Source organism: Siniperca chuatsi, linkage group LG22, assembly GCF_020085105.1.
Source record: "Siniperca chuatsi isolate FFG_IHB_CAS linkage group LG22, ASM2008510v1, whole genome shotgun sequence".
Classification (NCBI taxonomy): domain Eukaryota; kingdom Metazoa; phylum Chordata; class Actinopteri; order Centrarchiformes; family Sinipercidae; genus Siniperca; species Siniperca chuatsi.
In genome coordinates, this window is record NC_058063.1 from 6349025 (window position 1) to 6376321 (window position 27297).

The 27297-nt window shown below is 40.9% G+C and overlaps 3 protein-coding genes and 1 pseudogene across 6 annotated transcripts in view; all 4 read right to left on the minus strand.

The window, feature by feature from the left end:
* The window catches only part of LOC122869821, a 24172-nt gene extending 17700 nt beyond the window's left edge, over positions 1–6472 (minus strand). The window contains exons 1-4 of the mRNA XM_044183150.1: positions 6380–6472; positions 5875–6216; positions 5389–5499; positions 5235–5269 (exon numbers count right to left, since the gene is read on the minus strand). Of these exons, the coding sequence (XP_044039085.1) occupies positions 5235–5269; positions 5389–5499; positions 5875–6216; positions 6380–6425 (534 nt within the window). The 5' untranslated portion in view covers positions 6426–6472. The remainder of the gene's footprint in view (positions 1–5234; positions 5270–5388; positions 5500–5874; positions 6217–6379) is intronic.
* A 10809-nt stretch (positions 6473–17281) lies between these two features.
* On the minus strand, positions 17282–19153 carry LOC122869823. Of its 2 annotated transcripts, none has more exons than XM_044183156.1 (6): positions 19049–19153; positions 18571–18912; positions 18350–18391; positions 18081–18188; positions 17940–17974; positions 17282–17812 (listed from the first exon to the last, which is right to left on the minus strand). In XM_044183156.1, the coding sequence occupies exons 1-6, from the start codon at positions 19092–19094 to the stop codon at positions 17711–17713; spliced, it is 675 nt and encodes a 224-aa protein (XP_044039091.1). In that variant the 5' UTR covers positions 19095–19153; the 3' UTR covers positions 17282–17710. The 2 variants fall into 2 exon arrangements, with proteins under 2 accessions (XP_044039091.1, XP_044039090.1); XM_044183155.1 differs by having other exon boundaries at positions 18081–18191.
* Positions 19154–22530: 3377 nt separating this feature from the next.
* The window catches only part of LOC122869833, a 26182-nt pseudogene continuing 21415 nt past the window's right edge, over positions 22531–27297 (minus strand).
* On the minus strand, positions 22772–26076 carry LOC122869831. 3 transcript variants are annotated; one of them, XR_006376424.1, is made up of 6 exons: positions 25984–26076; positions 25484–25825; positions 24991–25101; positions 24815–24849; positions 23074–24688; positions 22772–22897 (listed from the first exon to the last, which is right to left on the minus strand). XR_006376424.1 is itself a non-coding variant. In XM_044183172.1 (5 exons), the coding sequence occupies exons 1-5, from the start codon at positions 26027–26029 to the stop codon at positions 24587–24589; spliced, it is 633 nt and encodes a 210-aa protein (XP_044039107.1). In that variant the 5' UTR covers positions 26030–26076; the 3' UTR covers positions 22852–24586. The 3 variants fall into 3 exon arrangements, 2 of the variants coding, with proteins under 2 accessions (XP_044039107.1, XP_044039106.1); XM_044183172.1 differs by having other exon boundaries at positions 22852–24688; positions 24991–25098; XM_044183171.1 differs by having other exon boundaries at positions 22852–24688.

Below are 27297 nucleotides of genomic sequence, written 5' to 3' on the forward strand. Positions count from 1 at the left end.
CTCCTCTGAGTGTAGAACAATCAAGAAAGGCCAGGCGTTCAGCCTAAGGACAAGATGCCCACACAAAAACAGAGCAATGTAGTTTACTCTAACAGCAGAAACCCAGGGTTTCTGCTTAAGTAATACAGATTAGCTGAAATTTCTGAGATCTCAGACCATTTTTCACAATTGAGAATGACTTCCGGATGGGAGCCGAAACGTCTTGATTCTGAAAACAGTTTCCAGATGACTACGATTGAAACCTTTTCTATGATTGTCTGCATTAATTTTTTCCCACTCGCTAAAATGATCTGCCTAACCCTACCATCCAGTGAGTTTGTATTTCTAACAGTCCTGCTGTAAGACATTTTCGGAGCCCCTGAATGACTTTTGTGAGATGGCCATTCAGAAATGTGATACAGTATGTGGTGTGACGGTCCTCGATCAGGGCTACATTTTAAGTTGCCCTCTGAGTCTTTCTAGTTGCAGACTTAATTAGGTTGAGTTTCCACTTCTTTCTTGTTTTTGGATGGAAAATTCACATATATGAGTTTACCATAAATGATACAGTGATTGTCTAGTCATGAGTTGACGTGATTTGACTAGCTTGTCCACTATAGAACATATAAAAGTAAATCTTAAAAAAATGGATTCGATGATGTGCAAAAGCAACATAAATAAAATAGAGGACAGCACTCAAACAGTACCTGTCTGACGTTGCCTCATTTTGACAGTCATGACCTTAGTGAGAACAACAGTCACACCGCTCAGGATCACACTCATCAGGTTTATTATTTCACCAGGCTCTTCTACAAGAAAGATGATTAGATTAGACTCTCTGCTTTTCTTTTGAACAATAAAGAAATGGCTTATTTTGTGCATATTGTTGAGGAAACTACTTTACTTATTATCCTTTACTGGCTTGAGATCTGGCTGATAATAATATGGATAAATGACCTTATTCCATCAGCGGACTCAATAGAATTGTACATGGAGGAAATACATCGGGGCTGATTTCTGTTGGCCAGTGTGAACCAGATTATCTGAATGGGAGACCTGGAAAAGTTGGAGCAGTGTGACTTCCTCACCAGACTGGACCTCCACAGTCTGAGACTCAGAAACTGAGACAGAGATCCAGCCTGAAATAAACAGCAGATAGATTTAGTTTTCAGCTGATAATGCAACAAACAGATAACAATGCCCCTAAACAACTGTAGCAGCAACTAGATTCAGTTTTGCTTGTGGTTATGAAACTAAACACAAGTTAGCCATGCAGAGAAGTAAAGCTGTTATCATAGTTAAGCTCATCATTGTGGGTATGATCGTCGTACTGCAATGGAGCTTAAAATCACTGAAGGAGGTTTAAAGAGGAAGTGAGGTTTTTCTGTGTTTATCTTGTCAGTCACTGACCACACAATAAGCTACTATTCCACTCACACATAGTGTTCTATTTATGTGGCAGCACAAGCAGCGATATGCCAGTTTGGCTGAACCTGAGATCTACTTTGCCTGCCTGTTTGGTATTTTAGTACTCACTGCAGCTCACATGGTGTAAACATAGAAGAATAGACATGGACAGACAAGGGTTGCATTCACATGATGCAGTGCGGAGTCGAGATGTACAGTAGGTATCTTGGTTGAAAATTGAGCCTAAGACTGAGAATAGACAACTGAAAACCATTCATATACACATTCACTATGTCAGACAATTATAAACTTAATAAAAGTCAGTATCCAGTCAAATAGAGAAAAAAATGTCTTGCGGAAACATTTTCTACATTAGTGAATGTTTTATTCTAAACATATAATGTGTACGTCACTTTCTCCTCCCTCCCTGTAGACTCTCTCTAATGTAGAGGCCCATCACTTCGTCAATGTTACAGAGGAAATTAAGCCAGTATTCTCCACTTCATATCAGGTTTTATTTAACAAGGATTTGACTTTGTTCTCACAGAGCTTTGATCTAACAGGCCTCAGTCTTCAGCTCAGTTGTGCTCACACCACACTGTGCTTTCTCTTCCCGCCAAACAAGTGATGTGTACGTCGCTCACTCCTCCCTGCTTTCACACTCTCCCTATAAGGACATTTGACAGTCATCAGTGTCCTTTGCTGGCTCCTCCTCCATCAAACCACAAATGGGTTTTTGTTTTTCTTATCTTTAGATCACGATCAACGACAAACAAATATAAATAAGACAGAGACTGAGAGCAGGAGAGAAAGAACCATGTGAGAATCAAAACTAGTACTACCACTAGCAATACAATAATATATTTACCTTAATATTGAATCTTTTTCACAAAATTAGACTTTAGACAGATTGACCTAAATTCCTCCCATCTGATACCTTACTATACTGGATATTTGCTGGAGCAAGAATGAACTGCTGCTGTATGCACCTGTTGATGTAAAGAGGAGGACCCACCTCTTCTGCAGTGAAAGTAATGGTATCAATTGTAGAGATCCTTTAAGGTAAAGTCTAATGCAGGCTAGACAACATTTGCCATAGTTTGCCTGTTCCAAATGTTATAGATCTGAGACAAAAACTCTCACGTTGGCATCGAATTCAGTCGTGACTCCATAACAACATAAACAATGTACAACACGGCTTCTACGAAGGTGAAAATGGAAAATGTTTTTTTTTAATTGACATTTTTTTCCAATCTGTATAAATAAAGAGTCTGATATTATTTAGTCTAACTCAAGTAGGCCAGTTTTCACTGTTTCTTTTTTTTACTTTGCTACAAAGCTTTGTCTTTAAAGGCCTCGTGACTTTCATGTCAGTTGTGCTCAGACCGCACTGTGCTGCCTCTTCCTGTGAAGTGATGTGTATCTCACTCACGCCTCCCTCCCCCTGACTGTCAAACTTACTCACAGGACGAGTCAAATGGTCTGCCATCAGTGCCCTTTGTGGCTCCTCCTCATGAAACATCAAATATGTCCTTGTTCCTCTTAGACAAACAAAGAAAATGCAAACTGACCATGAATATAGGAACTTTATTAAAATGTCCTTCTGCTGAGTTGCAGCAGTTTAATATGATAAATCATCAGTCACACTCAGAGTTGCAGTTCCAGTTTCTTCCTGCTGGCAGCATAAATAACATGAGCTTCCACTTCCCTCTCTGATGCAGGCCTCCTGCTTCTTATTGCTGTTGAATACAAAGTCAGTGCTGCGTCCTTCAGGTCATCAGAGTCCAGATTCTCTAAACAAAAGTATTGACAGTAACATCTTACACAGCTGAGTCGGTGAGAAGAAATAAAATATAAATTACCCGAAGTGATTCCAGCAGCTTTTAAACCATAAAACATACAAGTATAAAATTTGACCTTAATTTAACCTTAATCTTAATTCCATGTCAGAATTAGATTCACCTCTCTCTGTTGTGGATTCTGATTCATTATCAGCTAAAAGACAGAAACAGTATATCTGGTCAGTTAACCGAAACATTGCAGTTCATGCAATTTTCCAAACAAGAAGCTTTGGATTTTTTTGATCATATTAAGATAACTTAATAAAACAAAATATAAAACAGCTTACAACAAGGACCTGCCTGAAGTTTGCTGACGTTGGCAGCCATACCAGTGTCAGTCACAGCAGCCAGTATCACACTTGGGCTTGTTTTTCCATGAGGATTTTCTACAGGAGATATTATTAAGTTAGACTCTCTGTACAGTACTTTATCTCTAGTGGCTTAAGCGCTGACTAATAGTTAAATGGACAGACCTGACTCTGTTATTTGATGGAAGCTGAAACAGCTCGTCCATAAATGCCACAGTGAAATAATTTTAATGAGAGGAAGGCAGACTCTAAAATTCTGATCAATGATAAATACAATCTGTTATCTGTTATAATTTGTTATCGATGTCCTTTACACACATTAGAATCTAAGCCATAAAGATATAAAATATGTAATATGTATATGTAATAAGTGCTAGGCGTACCCCAACGCCAAATTACTTTTATTTCATGTGGACATGACTGATATAACGTTTCAACCACAGACGGTCTTCATCAGGTAAAAGTAAAGGAGTGAACACACCTGTGTTTAATAGGCAATTAATGATGAGACATCACAGCATTTTCTCCTAATAAGTCTAAATGAGTCATCTGATATGAGACATTTTCAGAAAGATAAGAGACTGATTTGGCCACTTCTCTAATCTTGTTGTCTTCATGTGATTGGATGTGGGGGGCTCACACCTGATCTGTGGCAGTCTGTGATGGGAACTGGGACTTGGGACATCTGTACTGAAATGATCAAAATTTAAGGACACTGTAACATGTTGACACTCTTTATATTTACTTTCTGACATAACAGACACGGCCTATTATGCACATGCACTCAATTTGCTGATTTATTTACCAACACAATATAATATAGGAGACCATAAGCAAGGAATGTAATTTAAACTGCAAACATTGTCCTGGTGTATGTGTGGCAGGAAAGAATAATTTCCCAGATAAATGGCTCCTAACAGCTTCGTTAGGATCTGTGCTGCAGCATGGTGTCTTCAAGTGCTACGCAAGTCTGTTACTATCAAATGTAAGATAAAAACAAATCATATTAACTATAATAGTTTTATTTGGTGTGTTTTGTGGCTGTTTGTGGCTAAATTGTGAAAGAAACACACTGGAGAAAACAAAACCCAGCTGAAGGCCAGTCTTCCTGTGGTCGAGACTTATCTTTAGGCTAATACAGTACAGTTTTCTTAACACACAGTTCATTAAAAAAACACAACCAGGGTGTAAAACTGGATGGCAGCTGTATTTTTCTTCTCCATACCAGTATAGAAAACCAGTCTATTAAGTCAGCATTTAAAATATGCACTGTCTGTTTTGATATACTCTAATTAAAAGGGATAATAATTAAAAAACAGCACTAAAAAGAAGACTGCACTTTTTTTGTCTGATTTTTGACAAAGTGATGATAAGTCCTCCTGTCCACCAAACACACAAACGCACAACTGCAGATTAATATGATAAAGCATCAGTCCCATTCTGAACAGCATTCCTTGTTGCCTCCTGAGCCTATCTAGTAGCAGAATACACAACATTCGGCTCCACTTCTCTTCTTCTTCCTTTTGGACAGAAATTCACTGCTGCGTAGTTCAGCTCATCAGAGCCCAGATTCTGTTAAAAAGAATATTTACAGTCACTTATATTACCCAGCTGATATTTAGAGAAAAAAAACAAATAATGACTGGATATAATTTTAAATTATAAAACAAATAAAAGTAAATTATAACACTTGGTTCACCTCACGCTGTTGTGGATTCTGTTCTTCACTGGCAGCTGAATGACAGAGACAATACGTAGAATCAGGTGACGAACATGAAAATTTGTACTCTTTCAACAAGTAAAAAAACAATAAACCAAACGCAACATAGAAAGAGTAGCTTTAAAAAAAGTACCTGTCTGAAGTTTCCTGTTTTTAACAACCAGACCAACGACGACCATTACGAGGAAAACAGTCAGACCACCCAGGATCACACTCATCAACATTGTTATTCTGTCACACTCTGCTAAAAGAAAGATAATATAATTAGACTCTATTTTCCCTTTACTGGTTTGAGAACTTCTAACATTAAACTGACAAAAGTTAAGTTAGCCATACTGTTTTTATCTTAAGACGACTAGAAGTGAAAATGTACAATGAAAGAAATCTTAAAGAGAATGTTAGTTTTAGACTTTCTGTCAACGTCGTCATGAGATTCATCGCTGCCTTTTAACAAAATGAAGATACATTTAATCTTGATTTTACTCGAAATGTGTCACACTCCTTTGTTATGACAATGATTAAATAGCCACACATGTTCTTATAGGGCAATCATTAAATTAGCAAACACAGAAAGACATAACAGAAGAATGGATACCACAGGATTTTATAATAATCTTACCTTCAACATTTAAATGTATCCCAATTAAAATTGTCCGTCCCTCTATGTTAAATCCACAGAAATACAGCCCAGAGTCAGAAAAATCCACTCTCTTAATTTTAAGAGAGACAGTGGAGGTGTTGGATCCCATTTCAAATTTTCCATTTTGAAATCCATCAAAGTAGTGAGGACTGCTGGCAGATCTGATCATAGTAGAAATGGAGTTGGCCTTGGTTCTGTTGACCACTTTGAACCATAATGCCACAGAGTCAGATTTGGACGTCTTAGAGCACAGCAGCGTGGCTTCTTCACCAGGCTGGACATTCACAGTCTGAGACTCAGAAGCTGAGACAGAGATCCAGCCTGAAACAAACAGCAGACGACAAGAGACTTTTTTCAAAGTAACATATAGAGAAAAAATACCTCATAGTTAATGTAATAATAAGTAACTCATTTTTGTTCTGCTGGTTTAGAGAATTCATCAAAGTTGGCAAAGAAGTTGAAGTTATTCAATGGCAGTACTTACTGAGGCTGCAGAGAATCAAAGCTGTTATCAAGGTGAAGTTCATCATTGTGTGTATGACTGAAGCTCTGCAAAGTCCGTAAGTCAACTGTGACCAGGAAGGGTGCTCTCAATGTAAAGAGGCGGGGTGTTTTTTGTTGCCTATCTTGTTGCTCAAGCTGACTACATAAAAGCTTTTAGGAATATGAGTGCTGACGCAAAGATTTTGCGTCATGGAGTACAAGACAATGTTATTTGTTTGAAAATGTAATGCTATAGTGTCTTTGACTGAATAACAGTAAGATACTCCTCCATTTATGTTAGATCATGCTTTCATGGCAATCCCTCAACAGTACAGATGCTTTATGCCAATTGAATGGTTAAACTCAGGATTGGATTTTGTTTTAATCTTTTTTTCGACTTTATTGCTGAAACATCATTAAATGATATCTGGATGGATTCAATTTAAAAGCTAAAATTGTTCAAATCGACTGGATCGGAAGATTTTGACTATGGCAGCGGTTGCACGTGCAGATGCTGAGGCCTGTAGCTCCTTCAAACTCCGCCAGCTACATTCTTGATTTTCATCTGTTTTTTATTTTTATTTTTTCGGCTTTATAGCTGAAACACGTATTTGTCATATGTACGATCTTCAAACCCACAAATGCAGAACACACTAGTAGTCTTTACAACCAATTTACAATTTATTTCGATGTTAGCAGGAATAGTGGGAAGGAGTGTAATTGTTCAGAGCTAAGCCTTCGGCGTTGAACTTGATAACCCTGGGAGAGTAGCAATGGTTCCGACTTGGAGCCTGAAGCAGCGGTCACCCGTCTGATTTGGTCTAGATGCCGCGTGGGTTTGGAGGATGTAGGTGATACCGTGTAGACCTGGGCTGGCCGTGGGGGTGAGGTGGTGGCGGTGTGTGGAGACTGACCGTCAGCGGAACCCAGATCACGGAGCAGGTAAGATGCAGGGGGTCTGGCTCCGTGGTGGAGTGGTAGGAGACAGGCAAAGTGGAACTGTCGGAGACAGGCAAGGTGAAGGTGGAACAGGAACTGTGATCACAGGCACAGAATAATCAATGTATGGGGACGATCTGGCATTGGTGTAGTGGGAGAGCCTGGTTTTTAAACTGTAGAGACTGATGGGTTGATAGAAGACAGGTGTGCCAGTGATCAGCAGCAGGCGGGGAACCATGGAGCCAGACCAGAAGACACACACATACACATATCTAAAGACGAGCCGGGGACACACAAGAAACACAAGGAGAGGAGAGCACCAAAAGACACACAGGGATGGGGAGGATAGGGTGGCTGACTACAACAGTACCCCCCCTTAACGGGAGCCTCCTGGTGCCCCTCCAGGTTTATCCGGATGAGACCGGTGGAACTCCCACACCATCTGTGGGTTGAGGATGCGGGAGTGTGGAACCTAGGACCACTCCTCCGGACCATATCCCTCCCAGTCTACCAGGTATTGGTACCCACGTCCATGTGGGCACACGTCCATGAGTTGCCTGACGGAGTAGGCAGGATGGTCATCAATGACCCGGACGGGTGGAGGGGAGTCGGAAGGAGGGCACAGAGTGCTGGAAGAGACTGGTTTAAGCTGTGAAACATGGAATGTGGAGTGAACTCTCATGGAGCGGGGTAATTTGAGTTTGACGGCAGAGGGATTAATGATGCGGTCAATGATAAACGGACCAATGTAGCGGGGAGACAGATTCTTGAATTTGGTCCTTAACGGGATATTTTTGGAGGGTAACCCAACACTCTGATCTGGTTCGTGAGTGGGTGCTGGTATCCGGTGTCGGTCTGCGATTTGATGATTCCTCTCGGTCGACCGAAGAAGAGCTGCTCGGGTCTCTTTCCAGATCCTCTGGCAATGGTGAAGGTGGTGCCATATGGACGGAACTGCAAGTTCACTTTCCTGGGATGGAAACAGGGGTGGTTGGTATCCTAGCGAGGACTCAAATGGGAGAGGCCAGAAGCAGTGCAGGTGAGGGAATTGTGTGCATATTCCAGCCAGGGGAGTTGAGAACTCCAAGAAGATGGATTGGTGGCAGCTACGCAGCGAAGGGCTGCTTCAAGGTCCTGGTTTGCCCTCTCCGTCTGACCGTTTGACTGCGGGTGGAAGCCGAAGGAAAGGCTGATGGTTGCTCCCAGAGCTTGGCCAAAAGATCTCCAAACCTGTGATATGAACTGGGGGCCCTGGTCTGAGACGTATCCAGCGGGATTCGGTGGAGACGGAACACTTGGTGGGTCAGGAGGTTGGCCGTCTCCAGAGCTGAAGGGAGTTTAGGTAATGCCACGAAGTGGACCGCCTTGGAGAAACGGTCTACTATGGTGAGTATGGTGGTGTTACCCTTTGATGGAGGCAGTCCGGTAACAAAGTCTAGGGCGATATGGGACCATGGGCGACTGGGGACCGGGAGTGGTTGTAGCCGGCTGACCGGAGGTCGATGAGAAGACTTCCCTCGCGCACAGATGGTACAGGCGGCCAAAAAGGCCCGGGCCTTTGTGGCCGCCTGACGGTTAGGAGGACTGTTGCCTGGGTCTGGCTGATCCTTCTGGGCCTCCCTCACCACTGTTTCTATTTCCCAAGTCAGGGCGGCTACCACACATGTGGAAGGCAGAATAGTGTCGGATCCAGTTTCGGGTTCCAGGGAAAGATCTTGAAAAGATCTTAGGTGAGGGTAAACTTGAAGCGTCCAAAAAACAATGCCCATCGTGCCTGGCGAGAGTTGAGCATCTTAGCTGACTGAATGTATTCTAGGTTTTTGTGGTCTGTCCACACTATGAAGGGTTGTTCTGCTCCTTCTAACCAGTGGCGCCACTCCTCCAACGCCATTTTCACTGCCAATAACTCCCGGTTGCCCACATCATAGTTTTGTTCGGCGGGAGTGCGTCGTCGGGAGAAAAAGGCACAGGTATGAAGTTTCTGGTCGGTGTTGGAGTACTGGGAGAGTACGGCCCTGACTCCCATGTCCAGTACATCAACTTCTACGATGAATTGGAGACTGATGGGTTGATAGAAGACATGTGTGCCGGTGATCAGCAGCAGGCGGGGAACCATGTAGCCAGACCAGAAGACATACACACACACACACACACACACACACACACACACATATCTAAAGATGAGACGGGGACACACAAGAAACACAAGGAGAGGAGAGCACCAAAAGACACACAGGGATGGGGAGGATAGGGTGCCTGACTACAACAGTATTACCTATGACAACAATATATTATCGTTGTCATCGGAAATGGAAGCCGGGGTTTGGAGTAGTGGACCTTGAGCCAGATCAACCGGACCAGGCAGGCACCACGGTGGCTGCTGTGATCGCCTAGGAGGAGAGGAAAGACAGCCGGGATAGGAGCCATGCTGGCCCAGCTTAGACTTAATGCTGCTCCTGGCTAATGTCCAGTCTGGACGAAATTCGACTCAGAATGGCCAAGCAACGGGAATCAGAGACTGTTGTGCCCACATCTTTACAGAGACCTGCTCCATCAACATTCTTGATCGAGCACTCGACGGGGGGACTGTGTTCCGAGCTGACAGAGCGCAAGACTCTGGCAAGATGAAGGGAGGAGGACTCTGTGTTTACATCGATATTGCTTGGCAAAAGTCTGAAAGCAGATATTGACGCATCTTGTGAAGGTCAATTTGTGTAAAGTGATGAGTGGAGTAGTGAATCAGTGTCAGAAGGGGTTCATACGGGCAACTATTTATAGAAACTCTTTCTTGATCTTTAAAACCTGCTATGTGTGTGGTGTGTGGTTATGGCTGAAAGCCAGTCTTCCTGCGGTTGCTATTTTTTGCCTGTGGGTTAGGTTTAACACTTTCTTTCCCCATAACATCTGTACACATATTGCTTGAAAATAAACAAGCAATAAAACTAATCTCACTACCAAAAAGTTGTAGATTTTGCATAAATACCTGATTACATAAATTACATTATTACAAAATCACATTGTTTCTGGTGAGAAAGAAGATTGTAACACTGAAAACATCTGTTTCACCATGAGTTGTATTTGAAGTTGCATCCTGATCAAGGACTGGCAGGGAAATCAAAAAATTAGTGATTAGTTAATTCTAAAATTAATCTACGCTGACAGAGTAAGATCCCTGACATTAAAGTCTATACAAACCATCTGTGCCAAAAACACCAGGATGTCATACTGCATCTGGTCGCTTTTTGCAGTATGCTAGCCAGCATGCTTTTCTGGATATTCTGACCCACAATCCTCTGCGCAGCGGAAGATACGTCACATTGACTGAGCCATCCAGAGAGCTCAGACAGATGACAGCTGATTGACAGATGACAGCGTGATGAGAAATAAAGGGAACTAATGTTATGCAAAAGCAACAAAACACTGCCAGCAACAGAGTGCTATGTGTGAAAGGGGATAACATGCCTACTGCTGACCAGTCCAATAGATAGTAATAATTGGAATATGAATTGTTTAAGTGAACAAAATAATCAAAGATAACCAATAACAACAAAAGGACATATCTATGAAAGATATTTTGACAATGATGACCTTAGTGAGAACAACAGTCACACCGCTCAGGATCACACTCATCAGGTTTATTATTTCACCAGGCACTTCTACAAGAAAGATGATTAGATTAGACTTTCTGCTTTTCTTTTGAACAATAAAGAAATGGCATATTTTGTGCATATTGTTGAGGAAACTACTTTACTTATTATCCTTTACTGGCTTGAGATCTGGCTAATAATAATATGGATAAATGACCATCAATTGACAAATGCTAATCTGCATAATAAATCTTTATGAGACGCAGGAAGAATGTTTTAGCCTCCTTCCAAGTTGTCATGAGGTTCACCACTGCCTTTACAGATGATGATGAAAAAATCATATTTTGACAATATTCCATCATACTTTAATCATGTTGAAATAACACATATGTTATCCTTTGTGTTCGCAGCTAAATGATTCTTGACAACATTCTTACCTTGAACCTTTAAATATGTCGCTCTGACAATTACTGGGTATCTGTTTATGTAGAATCTACAAAAATACAACCCAGTGTCCGAGAAATCCACATGATTGATTTTTATGGAGACAGCGGAGATGTTGGATGTCATTTCAAATTTGCCATTTTTAACTCCAGTGCTCTCCCCGTCTGCCTCCGGTGCTCTCCCTCCTACTGACTCTCCTTATCCCCATACCCTCCATATCTGGCTGTCACGTAATAAAGAACATTCTTGTCCATCTCGGTGTACCCCGCCCTTTTGTACTGTAACAGAAGGTCGGACCAAACCGTAGGGATGATCCCCGACGATCTCTTCCCGGACCAGGAGGATGTTATCCGGTGCCATCTCCTTACCCATCCACCACCACACAATCACACAATCGTTTAGCCACTTCGTATCACTCCTTAGGAAGGAGTTTGGCTCACCTGCTCCGTCGCCGCCACCTCCCCTCCCAGCTCCGCGGCCACAGCAGCCTCCTCCGTTCCCAGCTCCGCGGCTTTGCCACTCCCCATCTGCTCGCCTGCTCCACCTCCCATCTGGTCGCCAGTCCCAGTCCCAGTCCCCGCTGGATCGCAGCAACCTCCTCCAGTCCCCGCTGCCCAGCCGCCCCGATCCTCCAGTCCCTGAGGCCCAGTTACTGCCAGCCTCCAGTCCCCAAGGCCCAGCCACCGGCTCCCTGTCCGGTCGGCAAGCCTCCAGGGGGTCAGAAGCTCCGTCTTCGCCACCGTCCGCCTGAGGTCCACAGCTCCACGCCTGCCCAGGCTCTGGGCAGTTCCCTGGATCGGCTCGCTCCCCAAGGTGGATGGCCACAAGACCTTGTGGCCAACATGTGGCCAACACAGCCAGGACAGAAAGCTTCGACTTTTTATTTTTCATATGCACATTTACTATGTCAGACAATTACAAACCTAATAAAAGCCAGCATCCAGTCAAACAGAGAAAAAAATGTCTTGTGGAAACATTTTCTACATTAGTGAATGTTTTATTCTAAACACATAATGTGTACGTCACTTACTCCTCCCTCCCTGTAGACTCTCCCTAATGTAGAGGCCCATCACTTCGTCAACATTACAGAGGAAAGTAATCCAGTGTTCTCCACTTCATATCAGGTTTTATTTAACAAGGATTTGACTTTATTCTCACAGAGCTTTGATCGACAAACATCGACAAGCTTTGATCAACAACAAACAACTTAAATAAGACTGAGAGCAGGAGAGGAAGAACCATGTGAGAATCAAAACTAGCTCTACCACAAGCAATAAAATAATATATTTACCTTAACATTGATTCTTTTTCACAAAATTAGACTTTAGACAGATTGATCTTAATTCCTCCCATCTGATACCCTACGCTTACTATACTGAATATTTGTTGGAACAAGAATGAACTGCTGCTGCTGTATGCACCTGATGACCAAGTAAGAGGAGGACCCACCGCTTCTGCAGTGAAAGTAATGGTATCAATTGTAGTGATCCTTTAAGGTAAAGTCTAATGCAGGCTAGACAACATTTGCCATAGTTTGCCTGTTCCAAATGTTATAGATCTGAGACAAAAACTCTCATGTTGGCATAGAATTCAGTCGTGACTCCATAACAACATAAACAGTGTACAACATGGCTTCGAAGAAGGTGAAAATGGACCCTAGTGTCGTCTGGACACAAGAGATGGAGGGGAGGCATTCTGGCATCTGGCACATCTCTCCAACTGGAATAATCTCATAATCACTACTGAAATCTGAGATCACATGTTGATGTTTTTGCACCTTTGTGTCATCTAAGTTGTCCTTGTACCATTATTTATTACATGTGAGCCCAGATAGGTCAAACTACCTTTTCTTCTCCTTTTATGACGTGCTGAGTCATAATGTTTTTTTTGTCTTAACTCTCTCCTTTTACCTGCTGTTTGTGTTTTTGATCATATTGTTACACATTAAGACTGCCAGGAGAGAGAAACAGTTGCTGGTATGTTCAGGACACCAGTTACTTTTTTCAGCCGTCATGCTTGTGCTATAGGGAAAAAAATTCACTGACCAGCATTAGAAACTTGATAGATGAGAGTGTGACCTGAAACTATGGCTGAGTATGTTAATGCAGATGTGTATTCTGGAGAAGAAGTTTCTTGAAGTTTGAATGCAGATGTTGATGTAGCTTGTGAAGGTAAAGTAGTTAAATAAGTTTGTGTAAAGTTGAGATTGACTGATATCTTTTTCAAAGTAACATCACTCTTGGTTTTTGAAAACAGCAAATCATTTGATATTTGTGGTCAAGTCTTATTGGTGGAGACTTTATTTTTCACTCACACGGACAATGTCTGTCACTACAGGGTGCTGGTTTATTCCATCGTTGTTTTTTTAATTGACATTTTTTCCAATCTGTATAAATAAAGAGTCTGATATTATTTAGTCTAACTCAAGTAGGCCAGTTTTCACTGTTTCTTTTTTTTTACTTTGCTACAAAGCTTTGTCTTTAAAGGCCTCATGACTTTCATGTCAGTTGTGCTCAGACCGCACTGTGCTGCCTCTTCCTGTGAAGTGATGTGTATCTCACTCACTCCTCCCTCCCCCTGACTGTCAAACTTACTCACAGGACGAGTCAAATGGTCTGCCATCAGTGTCCTTTGTGGCTCCTCCTCATCAAACATCAAATATGTCCTTGTTCCTCTTAGATGAAGATCGGAGACATACAAAATAAGAAAGACAGAGACTTTGGCTGAGAGTGTCATAGTTCGAGGTTTTGTCCTGTTTCCTGTTTTATTTTGTAGTGTGCTCCTCTCCTCGTGTGTCGTATGTTTTACTTCCTGTCTTTGTTTGCTTTCCCTCCAGTTTAGATTGTTGGCCCCACCTTGATTGTTTGCACCTGTGTCTCGTTGTCGCCCTTACCTCAGTGTATTTAGTCCGGGGCTTTTCATTTGTTCATTGTCATGTGCATTTTGGTTGTGCTTTGTTCCCGTGTCATACATCCTGGCTTTTTGGATTCCTGTAAGTTCTGTTGGACTGACTCTTAATTTCCTTGTACCTTACCTGTACTATGGACTTTTGTATTTTGCCTGCCCTGTCGGATTTTGTTTGCCTGTTGGACTTGTTCCCTGTTATTTGACCACTGCCTGCTTTAGGCCCGTGGGTGTTTCGTGCCTATGGTCACGGCCTCCATGTTCTCTCCCTTGTCTGCAAAGCTTTCCGTCCCCGGAGCCTCGCCGCTCTAGAAGAGCTCAGATCCCCCACTGTTTGCTTGCAGTATATAATAAAAACGCTTGCTACCTCATCCAAATACCACTTAGTTGTGTTCTGCATTTGGGTTCTTAAATTGTGCACATAACAGAGAGAGAGACAGAAAAAACACAAAGAAAATGCAAACTCACCATGAATATAGGAACTTTATTAAAATGTCCTTCTGCTGGGTCGCAGCGGTTTAATAAGATAAATCGTCAGTCATACTCGGAGGTGCAGTTCCAGTTTCTTCCTGCTGGCAGCATAAATAGCATAAGCTTCCACTTCCCTCTCTGATGCAGGCCTCCTGCTTCTTATTGCTGTTGAATACAGACATAAAGTCAGTGCTGCGTCCTTCAGATCATCAAAGACCAGATTCTCTAAACAAAAGTATTGACAGTCACATCTTACACAACTGAGTCTGATAAAGTAGACTAATGATAAATACTATCTGTTGTACTCTGTTATTGATGTTAATTTTTACAGTACTACACCACAGTCCTTTACACACATTAGAATCTAAGACGTAAAGATATAAAATTGTGCAGAAGTTCAAATATAGGAATAAATGCCGACCCCTGTGCGACTGGCCTGAAAGCCTCCGCCGAGCTGCCTTAAAGGTGCCGTTTGACACCCAACAAATCCCACCATGAGCAAGCAATTGGCGACAGTGGCAAGAAAAAACGTCCTTTAAGAACCTCGAGCAGAACCAGACTCAATGGTGGGCCCGCTGCCGTGTTAGGTTTTGAGAGAGAGAGGTTTTGGGGGTGGGGGAGAGGGAGGCACAATGCAAATACCACCTAGAATTATTATTATTATTATTATTTTAATAGTAGAATAGTAATTGTAGTGTAAAATATTAATAAAATAATAATAATAGGAATGACAGCTATAGGAAAAATAATGTCAGTAATAGTAACAGAGCCAATAACAACAACTGTAGTAGCAAATGCCGCGCAGGAACACAGGGGCAGCAAATTGCCCACAACCACAGATCCAGACTCTGCAGCTCCAGAGGCAGAAATACCTGCAATAAGAAAAGAGAAGCCGGTCTTGGTAATTACTGAACACGATTAGGTTCTTGGGGGAACTTGTCTGGCACTCATGGCCCTCGTTGGTGAGGATGCGGCAGGCAGGATCATATGGATTTATGGATACACCTGTATTTAATAGACGATTAATGATGAGACGTCACAGCATTTTCTCCTAACAAGTCCAAATGAGTCATCTGATATGAAACATTTTCAGAAAGATAAGAGACTGATTTGGCCACTTCTCTAATCTTACTGTCTTCATGTGATTGGATGTGGGGGGCTCACACCTGATCTGTGGCAGTCTGTGATGGGAACTGGGACTTGGGAAATCTATAGTGAAATGATGAAGTTTAAGAAAACTGTAACATGTTGACACTCTTTATATTTACTTTTTGACATAACAGACACGGCCCACGGCATTATGCACATGTACATGATTTGCTGATTTATTTACCAACTCACAATATAATATAGGAGACAACAAGCAAGGAATGTAATTTAGTTCATCCAGCTTATTATCCAGAAACTGGACATTTGCTAAAAGAATACTCAGTAGAGGAGGCCGGTATGCACGTTACCTCAGCCTGACCAGGACCCGGCCTGCGACCCTTGTTTCCTTTATTCTGTTTTCCAGGTGCGCCAACAGGTAACCGACGCCATGGATATTCCTTATTGTTTGTTGATCGTGGTGAGAAAGTGTCCACCAGCGATCTGATGTGCAAAAGTTGTTCTCTGTCATATTGTATGATAAGGTTCACATGGGTGGCACGCATGTTGTGAAAAAGACAACAATAAATAACAAAATAAAACAAGAAAAACTCAGTTGATGGCACCATGTTTCCCCATCTCATCTACCAGCACAACTCCAATGTGAGAGATGCACGACAAAATACACTCAAAATTTCAGCCAAGGGTCACGTGAGGCTTCAGCATTCAGAATTAGCCAGATCAAGTGGGTAAGTTATAGTCAATTTAATAAGAAATTCCTTCTTTGTGTTACTATCCCTCAACTGTGGATCAGCAAGGAAACACAGTGGTTTGGAGGGCTTTAAGCTAACATGAAGGAAAGGTGTGGTGAGACTGTTTCCTCAACTGCTGTTTCCAAATTCAAGAATGAGCTTTGAACCTCAGCTAACATTTGGTGTTTTACAGCCACAAGCTAAAGTTGTATTTCTGTTTATTGTATTGTGATACAAAGATTGTACATTTTTATAATTGACTTTTTTCAAACTAACTGGTGAGTGTAAGGCTCAAGAAACACTGAAAGAAAATAACATTCACTGACTGCAGAGTTTTCTTGCCTGCAGTGGGCAACATCAGCATTACCACATCTTGTCATGCACTGATCGCGGTTTTAGAGGTGATCATTGTTTTGTCGTCTCAGAAGGTAAACTCTTTTCATCTTTTATACTTCGCTCTCTGTGAGAACAGTGCAGTCACATTGCAGCACTCCCTCACCCCATCTGAATGCTAGAAGTTGCAACTCTCCTGTAAAAGTGTTGTTCCTGAGAGAATAATTTCCCAGATAAATGGGTCCTAACAGCTTCGTTAGGATCTGTGCTTCAGCATGGTGTCTTCAAGTGGTACACAAGTCTGTCACTATCAAATGTAAGATAACAACAAGTCATATTAACAATAATAGTTTTATTTGGTGTGTTTTGTGGCTGTCTGTGGCTAAATCGTGAAAGAAACACACTGGTGAAAACAAAACCAAGCTGAAGGCCAGTCTTCCTGTGGTTGAGACTTGTCTTTAGGCTGATTCAGTTTTCTTACCACACATACATGTTCATTTTAAAAAACACAACCAGGGGCTAGAACTGGATGGCTGCTGTATTTTTCTTCCCCATACCAGTATAGACACACAGTCTATTAAGTCAGCATTTAAAATATCCACTTTCTGTATTGATGTACTCTAATTATGTCTTTAAAAGAGGGATAATAATTAAAACTCAGCACTAGGAAGAAGACTACACATTTTATTTTGACATTTTTTTTAACAAACTGACGATAAGTCCTCCTGTCCACCACACACACAAAAGCACAACTGCAGATTAATATGATAAAGCATCAGTTCCATTCTGAACAGCATTCCTTGTTGCCTCCTGAGCCTATCTAGTAGCAGAATACACAACATTCGGCTCCACTTCTCTTCTTCTTCCTTTTGGACAGAAATTCACTGCTGCGTAGTTCAGCTCATCAGAGCCCAGATTCTGTTAAAAAGAATATTTACAGTCACTTATCTTTCCCAGCTGATATTTAGAGAAAAACTAAGTAATGACTGGATATAATTTTTTAAACTGTAAAACAAGAAAAAGTAAAGTATAACATTTGGTTCACCTCATGCTGTTGGGTATTCTGTTCTTCACTGGCAGCTGAATGACAGAGACAATAAGTCGAATCAGGTGACAAAAATGAAAAATTAGTGAAAAAAGTACAAAACCAAACGCAACATAGAAAGAGTAGCTTTAAAAAAAGTACCTTTCTGAAGTTTCCTGTTTTTAACAACCAGACCAACGACGACCATTACGAGGAAAACAGTCAGACCGCCCAGGATCACACTCATCAACATTGTTATTCTGTCACACTCTGCTAAAAGAAAGATAATATAATTAGACTCTATTTTCCCTTTACTGGTTTGAGAACTTCTAACATTAAACTGACAAAAGTTAAATTAGCCATACTGTTTTTATCTTAAGACGACTAGAAGTGAAACTGTACAATGAAAGAAATCTTAAAGAGAATCTTACTTTTAGACTTTCTGTCAACGTCTTCATGAGATTCATCACTGCCTTTTAACAAAATGAAGATACATTTAATGTTGATTTTACTTGGAAAAATTGTGTCACACTCCTTTGTCATGACAATGATTAAATAGCCACACATTTTCTTATAGGGCAATTATTAAATTAGCAAACACAGAAAGACATGGCAGAAGAATTGATACCACAGGATTTTATAATAATCTTACCTTCAACATTTAAATGTGTCACACTTAAAATTGTCCGTCCCGCTGTGTAAAATCCGCAGAAATACAGCCCAGAGTCAGAAAAATCCACTGTCTTAATTTTAAGAGAGACAGTGGAGGTGTTGGAGCTCATTTCAAATGTTTTATTTGAAAATCCATCACAGTAGAAAGGGTTGCTGGCAGAGCTGGTCATAGTGGAGATACAGCTGGCCATGGATCTGTTGACCAGTCTGAACCAGGTTGCCACCCCTGTACTTTTGGAAACGTTGGTACAAAGCAGCGTGGCTTCTTTACCAGGCTGGACCTCCACAGTCTGAGACTCAGAAGCTGAGACAGAGATCCAGCCTGAAACAAACAGCAGACAACAGGAGATGTACTTGTTATAAGAAGGTAAACAATACCTCTTAATAAATTCAATAATAAGCAAATTTGTTTTCTTGCTGGTAGCAATGAAGTTGAGAAATATACTGGCAGTACTTACTGATGCTGCAGATAATTAAAGTTGTTATCGAGGTGAAGTTCATCATAGTGCGTATGAATGCAGCTCTGCATTGTCTGTAATTAAACTGTGCTCCAGGAAGGGTGCTCTCAACTTAAGAGGCGGGCTCTCTTTTCATGTTATCCTGTTATCATGTTATCATACATGCAACATGAGTGAAATGAGTTGAGTGAAAAGTTATCAAAGAAATGTTCAAACCAAATAAAAAAAAATCATCAGATACATCGAGGCCTTTATGTTGGATGGTCCCATCTAATCCTTTTATAAAAATTAAGATTCACATAACCTTAGTCAATCTCGACCATAAAAATGACTGTAGCAGACAGCTGAGAGATGTCAGGAAACATAATGCTTAAAAGAGTTCTTGTGCAAACTACAGAATTAGAGATAATAGTTTACATGTTTAAAGTGCTTTATGTGTAGTTGCACATCAAATACACTGGGAAAAAAACCCAGGTAGAAACAACATAAAGACAAGTGGAATTTTAAATCATCTGATAAATGGAAGAGGCATGTTTTATCACAGCCACTTTTCTTAATGTGTCTGTATCAGAAGCTTAATATTCTCACTTTTTGTAAGTGGGGAACTTCCTGTTGTCTCTTTGTTATCTACAGTTCCAGACTTGAGTAGTTGACAATACAGATGCTGGTCATGTGTTTGTTCTGCCCTGGTCGTTGGTATCCATGACAGATGAATTCAGTTATTTACTTTTCTCTTTTACAAATATTTTAATTATCTAACAGAATATTTATCCCATTACATGCTTTAGTGTGTGAGTGTAAAGATCTGTGTTTCCATAATATGTCCATACGTACTCACAGCAGTGGATCACTGAGCTGAGCCTGGCTGGTTCTAGAGGAACATGACTTCCAATGGCTGCCAGTCTGGCTCTGCCTCTGGCCTATACACATTACTGAAATTCAAAGGACAGGCAGACTCTGTGGTTTTCTTAGTATTGAGTCAGACAAAGTTCAGTTCACAGCTGACAGAGAACAAATGCAACTATGTTTTTGCTGAATGTTATAACCAGAGTTGGGTACAGTACAGTAATGTGATGCCTTCCAAAAGCTCCTTCTTCACTGTGTCAGTGATGCAAGAGAGGTGCAAATTGTAGTGAATCATCGTCTGCCAGGCTGCGATCTGGGCAGAAGAAACAGCGATGGAAGCACACAGGGTCAGAATGGAGCTGGAGGCAGACACCACTGGAGGAAAACAGTCTTCTTATGTAGTCAACAGTTGCTGTCTGTAGCGTAGCTGAAGAAAAATGGACTAAAAGTCTTCAGTCCTGCGCAAGCGAGCGACAAACCCACTACTGATAGCCTTAGAGGGCGAAGCATATACAAAATACAGAGACCCCCGACCCGCCTGCTTTGATCCTGATGGTATGATCTGTGCTTTTCATCGCACGCACGTGAACATGTACACAACGTTGAGTCAGTTCGTGTGGCTGAGCAGGGTGGAGAAAATTTTTTATCGTAGGTGAAAGAGAGAACGAGAAAAAGAGAAAAGATGGAGCAAGGAGAAAGGAGAAAAACCCTGGACGAAAATGCAGCAAAAAAACAACATGGTAGAAGGGCCTATCCTTCCCGAGTTTTAAAAAACAAGTAAATGGCATCAACACTTTATAGTGCTTTGTAATACAGGAGATACGTATGCATGAAATAATATTGCTAATAAAGACCTGTGTACTCTGTACCCTCTACCTGTATGCTATATTCTGTCAGGTGGAAGTACCTCCAGTTACTCAGAGCTGCAGAGCTTCATGATGATCAACACAAGTGCAGTCAGGAAATGCCAGGTGCAAAACAAACACTCCAATAGTGCACAACAATTATATATATGAATATTTATTCCTGTAGCCTTAATTATGGATATGCAACTGACTAACTGTTGAAACTGAAGACACTTCGCTGTTTTTTACTATTCTGAAGCAGTTTGTATGTGTAGTAATAAAACATAAAGATATGTTACTGGCATAAACAGTAAACAAAAAAAATGAAACAAAACAGTTAGAGGATATATGTTCTGTTGTGAATGTGAATGTGGAGATTGGCCTGGGCTGACATTAAATTCCCAGCCTGAATTATAATCCCAGTCCGGCCCTGGGTCGACATCATTTTAGTCTCAGTGGAGAGAGACTGCCAAAAAAGAAGGAATACGTCTTTGGGTTAATCCAAAAGAGCATGTCATGTCATGTTAACTGGCACTAGCTGTCAAAGCGCCAAATACTCTGTCAAGATTAACACCTCACATCATGTGTTAACATTATCTTTACTTCATTCACGTCTCTCCTGAGTGAACTGTTGGTATGATTGTGTATGTGTGTGTGTGTGAAGCTGAGAGCATTGCTGTGAGGATAGGACTGTGTGTGGTCACTGGGCGAGGTGTTGTGAATTGCTACAATGTGTGTGCCGGCTGCTTGTTAAACCAAAGTGTCTCATTTCTATTCCTACTCATTAAATACGATGGATGTGATGTGTGAAAGGACCAGTATACTCCGTCAGAACTGCTACTCGGATGGTCGAATAGCTTGGGGGTATGGGGGGATCTGCATCCGCCCATTTCTCTAACTTTCCGAAATGGATGATCCGACAGTCACACCCACTTTACGCTGTGATTGGTCAGCTGTGCGGATGTGAGAGAGAAGCCAGGGTTTGAACATCTCTCTCCAGCTCACTTTTTTCATTCTTGACACAGCTATTTCTGTCACTTTTCATGTGAACAACCGAATGCAGCACTATGAATGTCTTCCAGGAGAGACTGTCTGAAAATGTACTGCTTTATCCCCATATTTAAACAATATGGCGTCTCCCCTTCTCTATGACAGCCAGCTTTTCACACATTTCTTTCAGTGTAGCCAGAACATCTATAAGTGGCAACTGTAGAGTTGTTGGAAAGCAGATATTAATGTAAAAGTAATGTAACTCATTTCTTTCTATTGTTGAATAGTTACTACAGTAATGTGCTTCTTTTTTTAAATAAATTAGAAGTAATGAGTATCTGACATTTTTTCAAGTAACATGCAGGCAGCTGCATTGAGAAGACTGAGTGCAAATCACAGTGGAGATGGATGGGAGCGGCACCTGCTGTAGTTTTGCTGTGATCTGTCATGTCTTACTTTTACAGCCTCATGTGAAACTGTTCACTCCACAGGCTGTACATGTTTGTCACTCTGCTTCAGGCATCTTTTCACGAGGTTGAAAGATGCTTAAACACTATGTGAAGATAAAATAGCGTGTGTCTGTCAGAGGTGTAAAGATACAGATACAGATATCTCCCTGATACAGACAGTGCTGTTTCTAACCACAGTGCAAAGTGCAACAACCAGCACGTGGGTGTCATAAATATTTATATTCATAAATACAACTACCAATCACTTTAAAATATATTGTGTTTTTATTCAGACATGTAACACATTGACATCGCAGTTAAAATATCCAGTTTCCAAAACATCTGTACAAATGTAGGTCAGCCAGTATTCATTGATTCATTTCAGACTTTATTCTTACAGAGCTTCGATCTAACAGGCCTCATGATTCTCACATCAGCTGTGCTCAGACCACACTGTGCTGTCTCTTCCTGTCAAACAAGTGATGTGAAACTCAATCACTCCTCTACTGCTGCAGACCTCCATCTATCTATTGTCTATTTGGACAGTAACCACAGTCGGATAAAATTAGGAAGACAGAGAGTGAGAGAGACATGAGAGTAAAAACATTTGGAAAAAGATCACATATTAAGTAATTTTGATTATATGTCTTTTTTTCAGTTAGAAAATGGTAACTCCTCCCTCCACCCACAAGACTCAGAAGCTGAGACAGAGATCCAGCCTGAAACAAACAGCAGACGACAAGAGACTTACTTGTTGTAAAGTAACATGGCGGCAAACAATATCTCTTAATAAAAGTTAGCAAGTGAGTAATAAGTAAATAAGTTATACAGCGGGTTAAACATACAATAATAAACTTAGCAATGAAGTTGAGAATAATTCAATGTCAGTACTTACTGAGGCTGCAGAGAATGAAAGCTGTTATCAAGGTAAAGTTCATCATTATGCGTGTGACTGAAGCTCTGCAATGTCCGTAACTGAAGTCTGCCCCAGGAAGGGTGCTCTCAATGCAGAGAGGCGGGGTGTTTTTTATTGCTTATCTTGTTGCTTATACCCCATACAGGCAAGACTGGGACAAATTGTGTATTCTGAAAGTGGTGACTTCACCCCAAATGCTGTTGATGTATTTATTGTTGTTCTGTGGATTGGTGATTATTTGTTATTGCCCATCCATTACACATATCCTACAATCATCCTCCAAAGCCCAGCTCCTGACACACGTTGTTAAAGGGTTCATTCTCTGTGTACCTATTCTCTGTGTACCCTCTTCTTGGTGAATCCACCACCTGACACCCACAACCAGGCCTCTCGATTTTATGTTAGATCATGCTTTAATCCCATTCATGGTAATCTCTCAACAGTACAGATGCTTTATGCGAAATAAACAGTTAAACTCAGAAATGGCTTCAGTAACTGATTTTGCTACATTTTTGTTTTAACCTTTTATTTGTTTTTTTACTTTATTGCTGAAACATCAATAATGATGTCTGGTTGGATTTGATTCAATCAACTGGATCAAAAGATTTTGACTATGGCAACGGCTGCGCGTGCAGATGGTGCGGCCTGTGTCTCGGCTTTATTGCTGAAACACGTATTACCTATGACAGTAATATATCACTGTTGTCATCGGAAAAGGAAGCCAGGGTTTGGATTAAAGAGTAGCGGACCTTGAGCCAGATCAACCGGGCCAGGCAGGCACCACGGCGGCGGAGGAGAGGAAAGACAGCAGGGATAGGAGCCATGCTGGCCCAGCTTGGACTACTGGCTAATGCCCGGTCTGGACGAAATGGGACTCAGACTGGCCAGGCAACGGGAATCAGACACATCTTTACAGAGACCTGCTCCATCAACATCCCGGATCAAGCACTCGACGGGCGGACCATGTTTCGAGCTGACAGAGCGCAAGACTCCGGCAAGATGAAAGGAGGAGTCTGTGTTTACATCGATGATGCTTTGCCAAGATATGCTGCTGTTGTGATGTTAGCTGTAGTAGCAGGAGAGTTGTGAGTATCGCTGTCTGGAGCTGCTGTGCTGGCTCTGGGAAACCGTCTCGTCCTCTCTGGCTGCTTCGCAGCAGGAACTGTAGCACAGTTTGCTAACCCACAACCTAACTAATGTTAAATCATGGTATTTGTCATAGTATTGGATTTCTCCAGAATCGCATACCCCACCTTTAAGTCAGCATTTAAAATATCTACTACCTGTTTTGATGTTCTCTAATTACGTCTTTGAAAGAGGGATAAGAATTAAAACACAGCACTAGGAAGAAGACTGCACATTTTCTTTGTCCTTTGTGTGACAAAGTGACGATAAATCCTCCTGTCCACCACACACACAAAAGCACAACTGCAGATTAATATGATAAAACATCAGTTCCATTCTGAACAGCATTACTTGTTGCCTCCTGAGCCTATCTAGTAGCAGAATACACAACATTCGGCTCCACTTCTCTTCTTCTTCCTTTTGGACAGAAATTCACTGCTGCGTAGTTCAGCTCATCAGAGCCCAGATTCTGTTAAAAAGAATATTTACAGTCACTTATCTTTTACCAGCTGATATGTAGAGAAAAACTAAGTAATGACTGGATATAATTTTAAATGATAGAACAAATAAAAGTAAATTATAACACTTGGTTCACCTCACGCTGTTGTGGATTCTGTTCTTCACTGGCAGCTGAATGACAGAGACAATACGTCGAATCAGGTGACAAACATGAATATTTGTATTTTTTCATCATATTCACGCATTTATAGAGAAGTGGAAAAAACCCCCCGAAACAAATGGAGATAGAAAGAGTAGCTTTAAAAAAAGTACCTGTCTGAAGTTTCCTGTTTTTAACAACCAGACCAACGATGACCATTACGAGGAAAACAGTCAGACCGCCCAGGATCACACTCGTCAACATTGTTATTCTGTCACACTCTGCTAAAAGAAAGATAATATAATTAGACTCTATTTTCCCTTTACTGGCTTGAGAACTGCTAACATTAAACTGACAAAAGTTAAGTTAGCCATACTCTTTTTATCTTAAAAACGACTAGAAGTGAATCTGTACAATTAAAGAAATCTTAAAGAGAATCTTACTTTTAGACTTTGTGTCAACGTCATCATGAGATTCATCACTTGCTTTTTAACAAAATGATGATGAAATATTTCTTGATTTTACTTTGTAAAAATTGTGTCACACTTCTTTGTTATGATAATAATTAAACAGCCACACATGTTCTTATAGGGCAATCATTAAATTAGCAAACACAGAAAGACATAACAGAAGAATTGACACCACAGGATTTTATAATAATCTTACCTTCAACATTTAAATGTATCCCACTTAAAATTATCCTTCCCTCTATGTTAAATCCACAGAAATACAGCCCAGAGTCAGAAAAATTCACTCTCTTAATTTTAAGAGAGACAGCGGAGGTGTTGGATCCCATTTCAAATTTTCCATTTTTAAATCCATCAAAGTAGACAGGTTCATTGGTAGAGCTGGTCATAGTGGAAATGGAGTTGGCCTTGGTTCTGTTGACCAATCTGAACCATAATGCCACATTGTCAGATTCAGACGTCTTAGAGCACAGCAGTGTGGCTTCTTCACCAGGCTGGACATTCACAGTCTGAGACTCAGAAGCTGAGACAGAGATCCAGCCTGAAACAAACAGCAGACGACAAGAGACTTTTTTCAAGTAACATAAAGAGAAACAATACCTCATAATTAATGTAATGATAAGTAACTCATTTTAGTTCTGCTGGTTTAGAGAAAGTTGGCAAAGAAGTTGATGAGAGTTATTCAGTGGCAGTACTTACTGAGGCTGCAGAGAATCAAAGCTGTTATCAAGGTGAAGTTCATCATTGTGTGTATGACTGAAGCTCTGCAAAGTCCGTAAGTCAACTGTGACCAGGAAGGGTGCTCTCAATGTAAAGAGGCGGGGTGTTTTTTTTTTTTGTTTCTCTTCTTGCCCCTAAAACGGACCACATAAATGTTTGTTGAAGTAAAAGTTTATGTCAAAGAGTATTTATACTTCAGCTCATTTGATAAAATATAATCTTGGTAATTTTCCAAACGCAGTCCAAGGATATATAAAATATATATCAAAGCATCAAGTCTAATCTTCTCATCCAAAACAAATCTTGAGAAAATGGCAAAGACATATAGCATAGATTAAGGTTGAACCAGTTCATATTGATAGCTGTATTTTGTTGTCAAATTGTGTAATCAGACATTGAAAGAATACATTAATTTCAGCACACGTGTTGTTTGATGGACATATTTGCTTTCGTTGCAAGCTTTTAATGTTTTGCCAGTCATTTTACCAGCAACTTTCAGTTTAGGCCTGTATTTAGACTTTAATGTCAGGGACCTTTTTCTGTCAGCATAGATTGTGTTTTAATGTGATTTTGTAGTAATGTTCCATTATCTATGGAAAATGTACAACTTTTTTTAAATGATGAGTTTTATTGCTTCTTTATTTTTCCGTTCTCTTGGCAAAATCTTCCTATCAGCTTGCCCTTTGAACACAGACGACTGTCTAGATTGAAATAGAGGAGGAGTGAGTGAGGTACACATCGCTTGTTTGGCAGGAAGAGAGCAGTGGTGTCTGAGCACAACTGAGGTGAAAATGGTGACGCATCTATAGTCAGAAATTTGTAAATCTAAAAAGATAAAGTAAACACTAGCCTAGCCTTTATCATGAAGGATAAAAAATACAATGTGTGGCTATATTTCTACAGATTTTTTTGTGTAGACACTAACCAGCAGGCAACAAATAGCAACAGTAAAGTCTCAACCACAAGAAGACTGATTTTCAGCCATAACCACACACAGCAGGTTTGAAAGCTCAAGAATGATGCTACAGCATCCACTCAGAAAGCATGACAATGGGACACTACAGGTTCCTTGTTAAATCACAGCACAATGTGTGGCAGCTAGTTTCAGGGCCACAGGTGGACTTTGCTTCCAATATTTCCTCCTGGCTTACCTACAGCACACATTCCCATCAGTAGGAAATATCGAAATACTGTCAGGCATTAACATGTTAACGTTTATCTCAAATTGATTATCTTGCTGTTATTCAGTCAAAGACTCTACAGCATTACATTTTCAGAAAAATAACTTTGTCT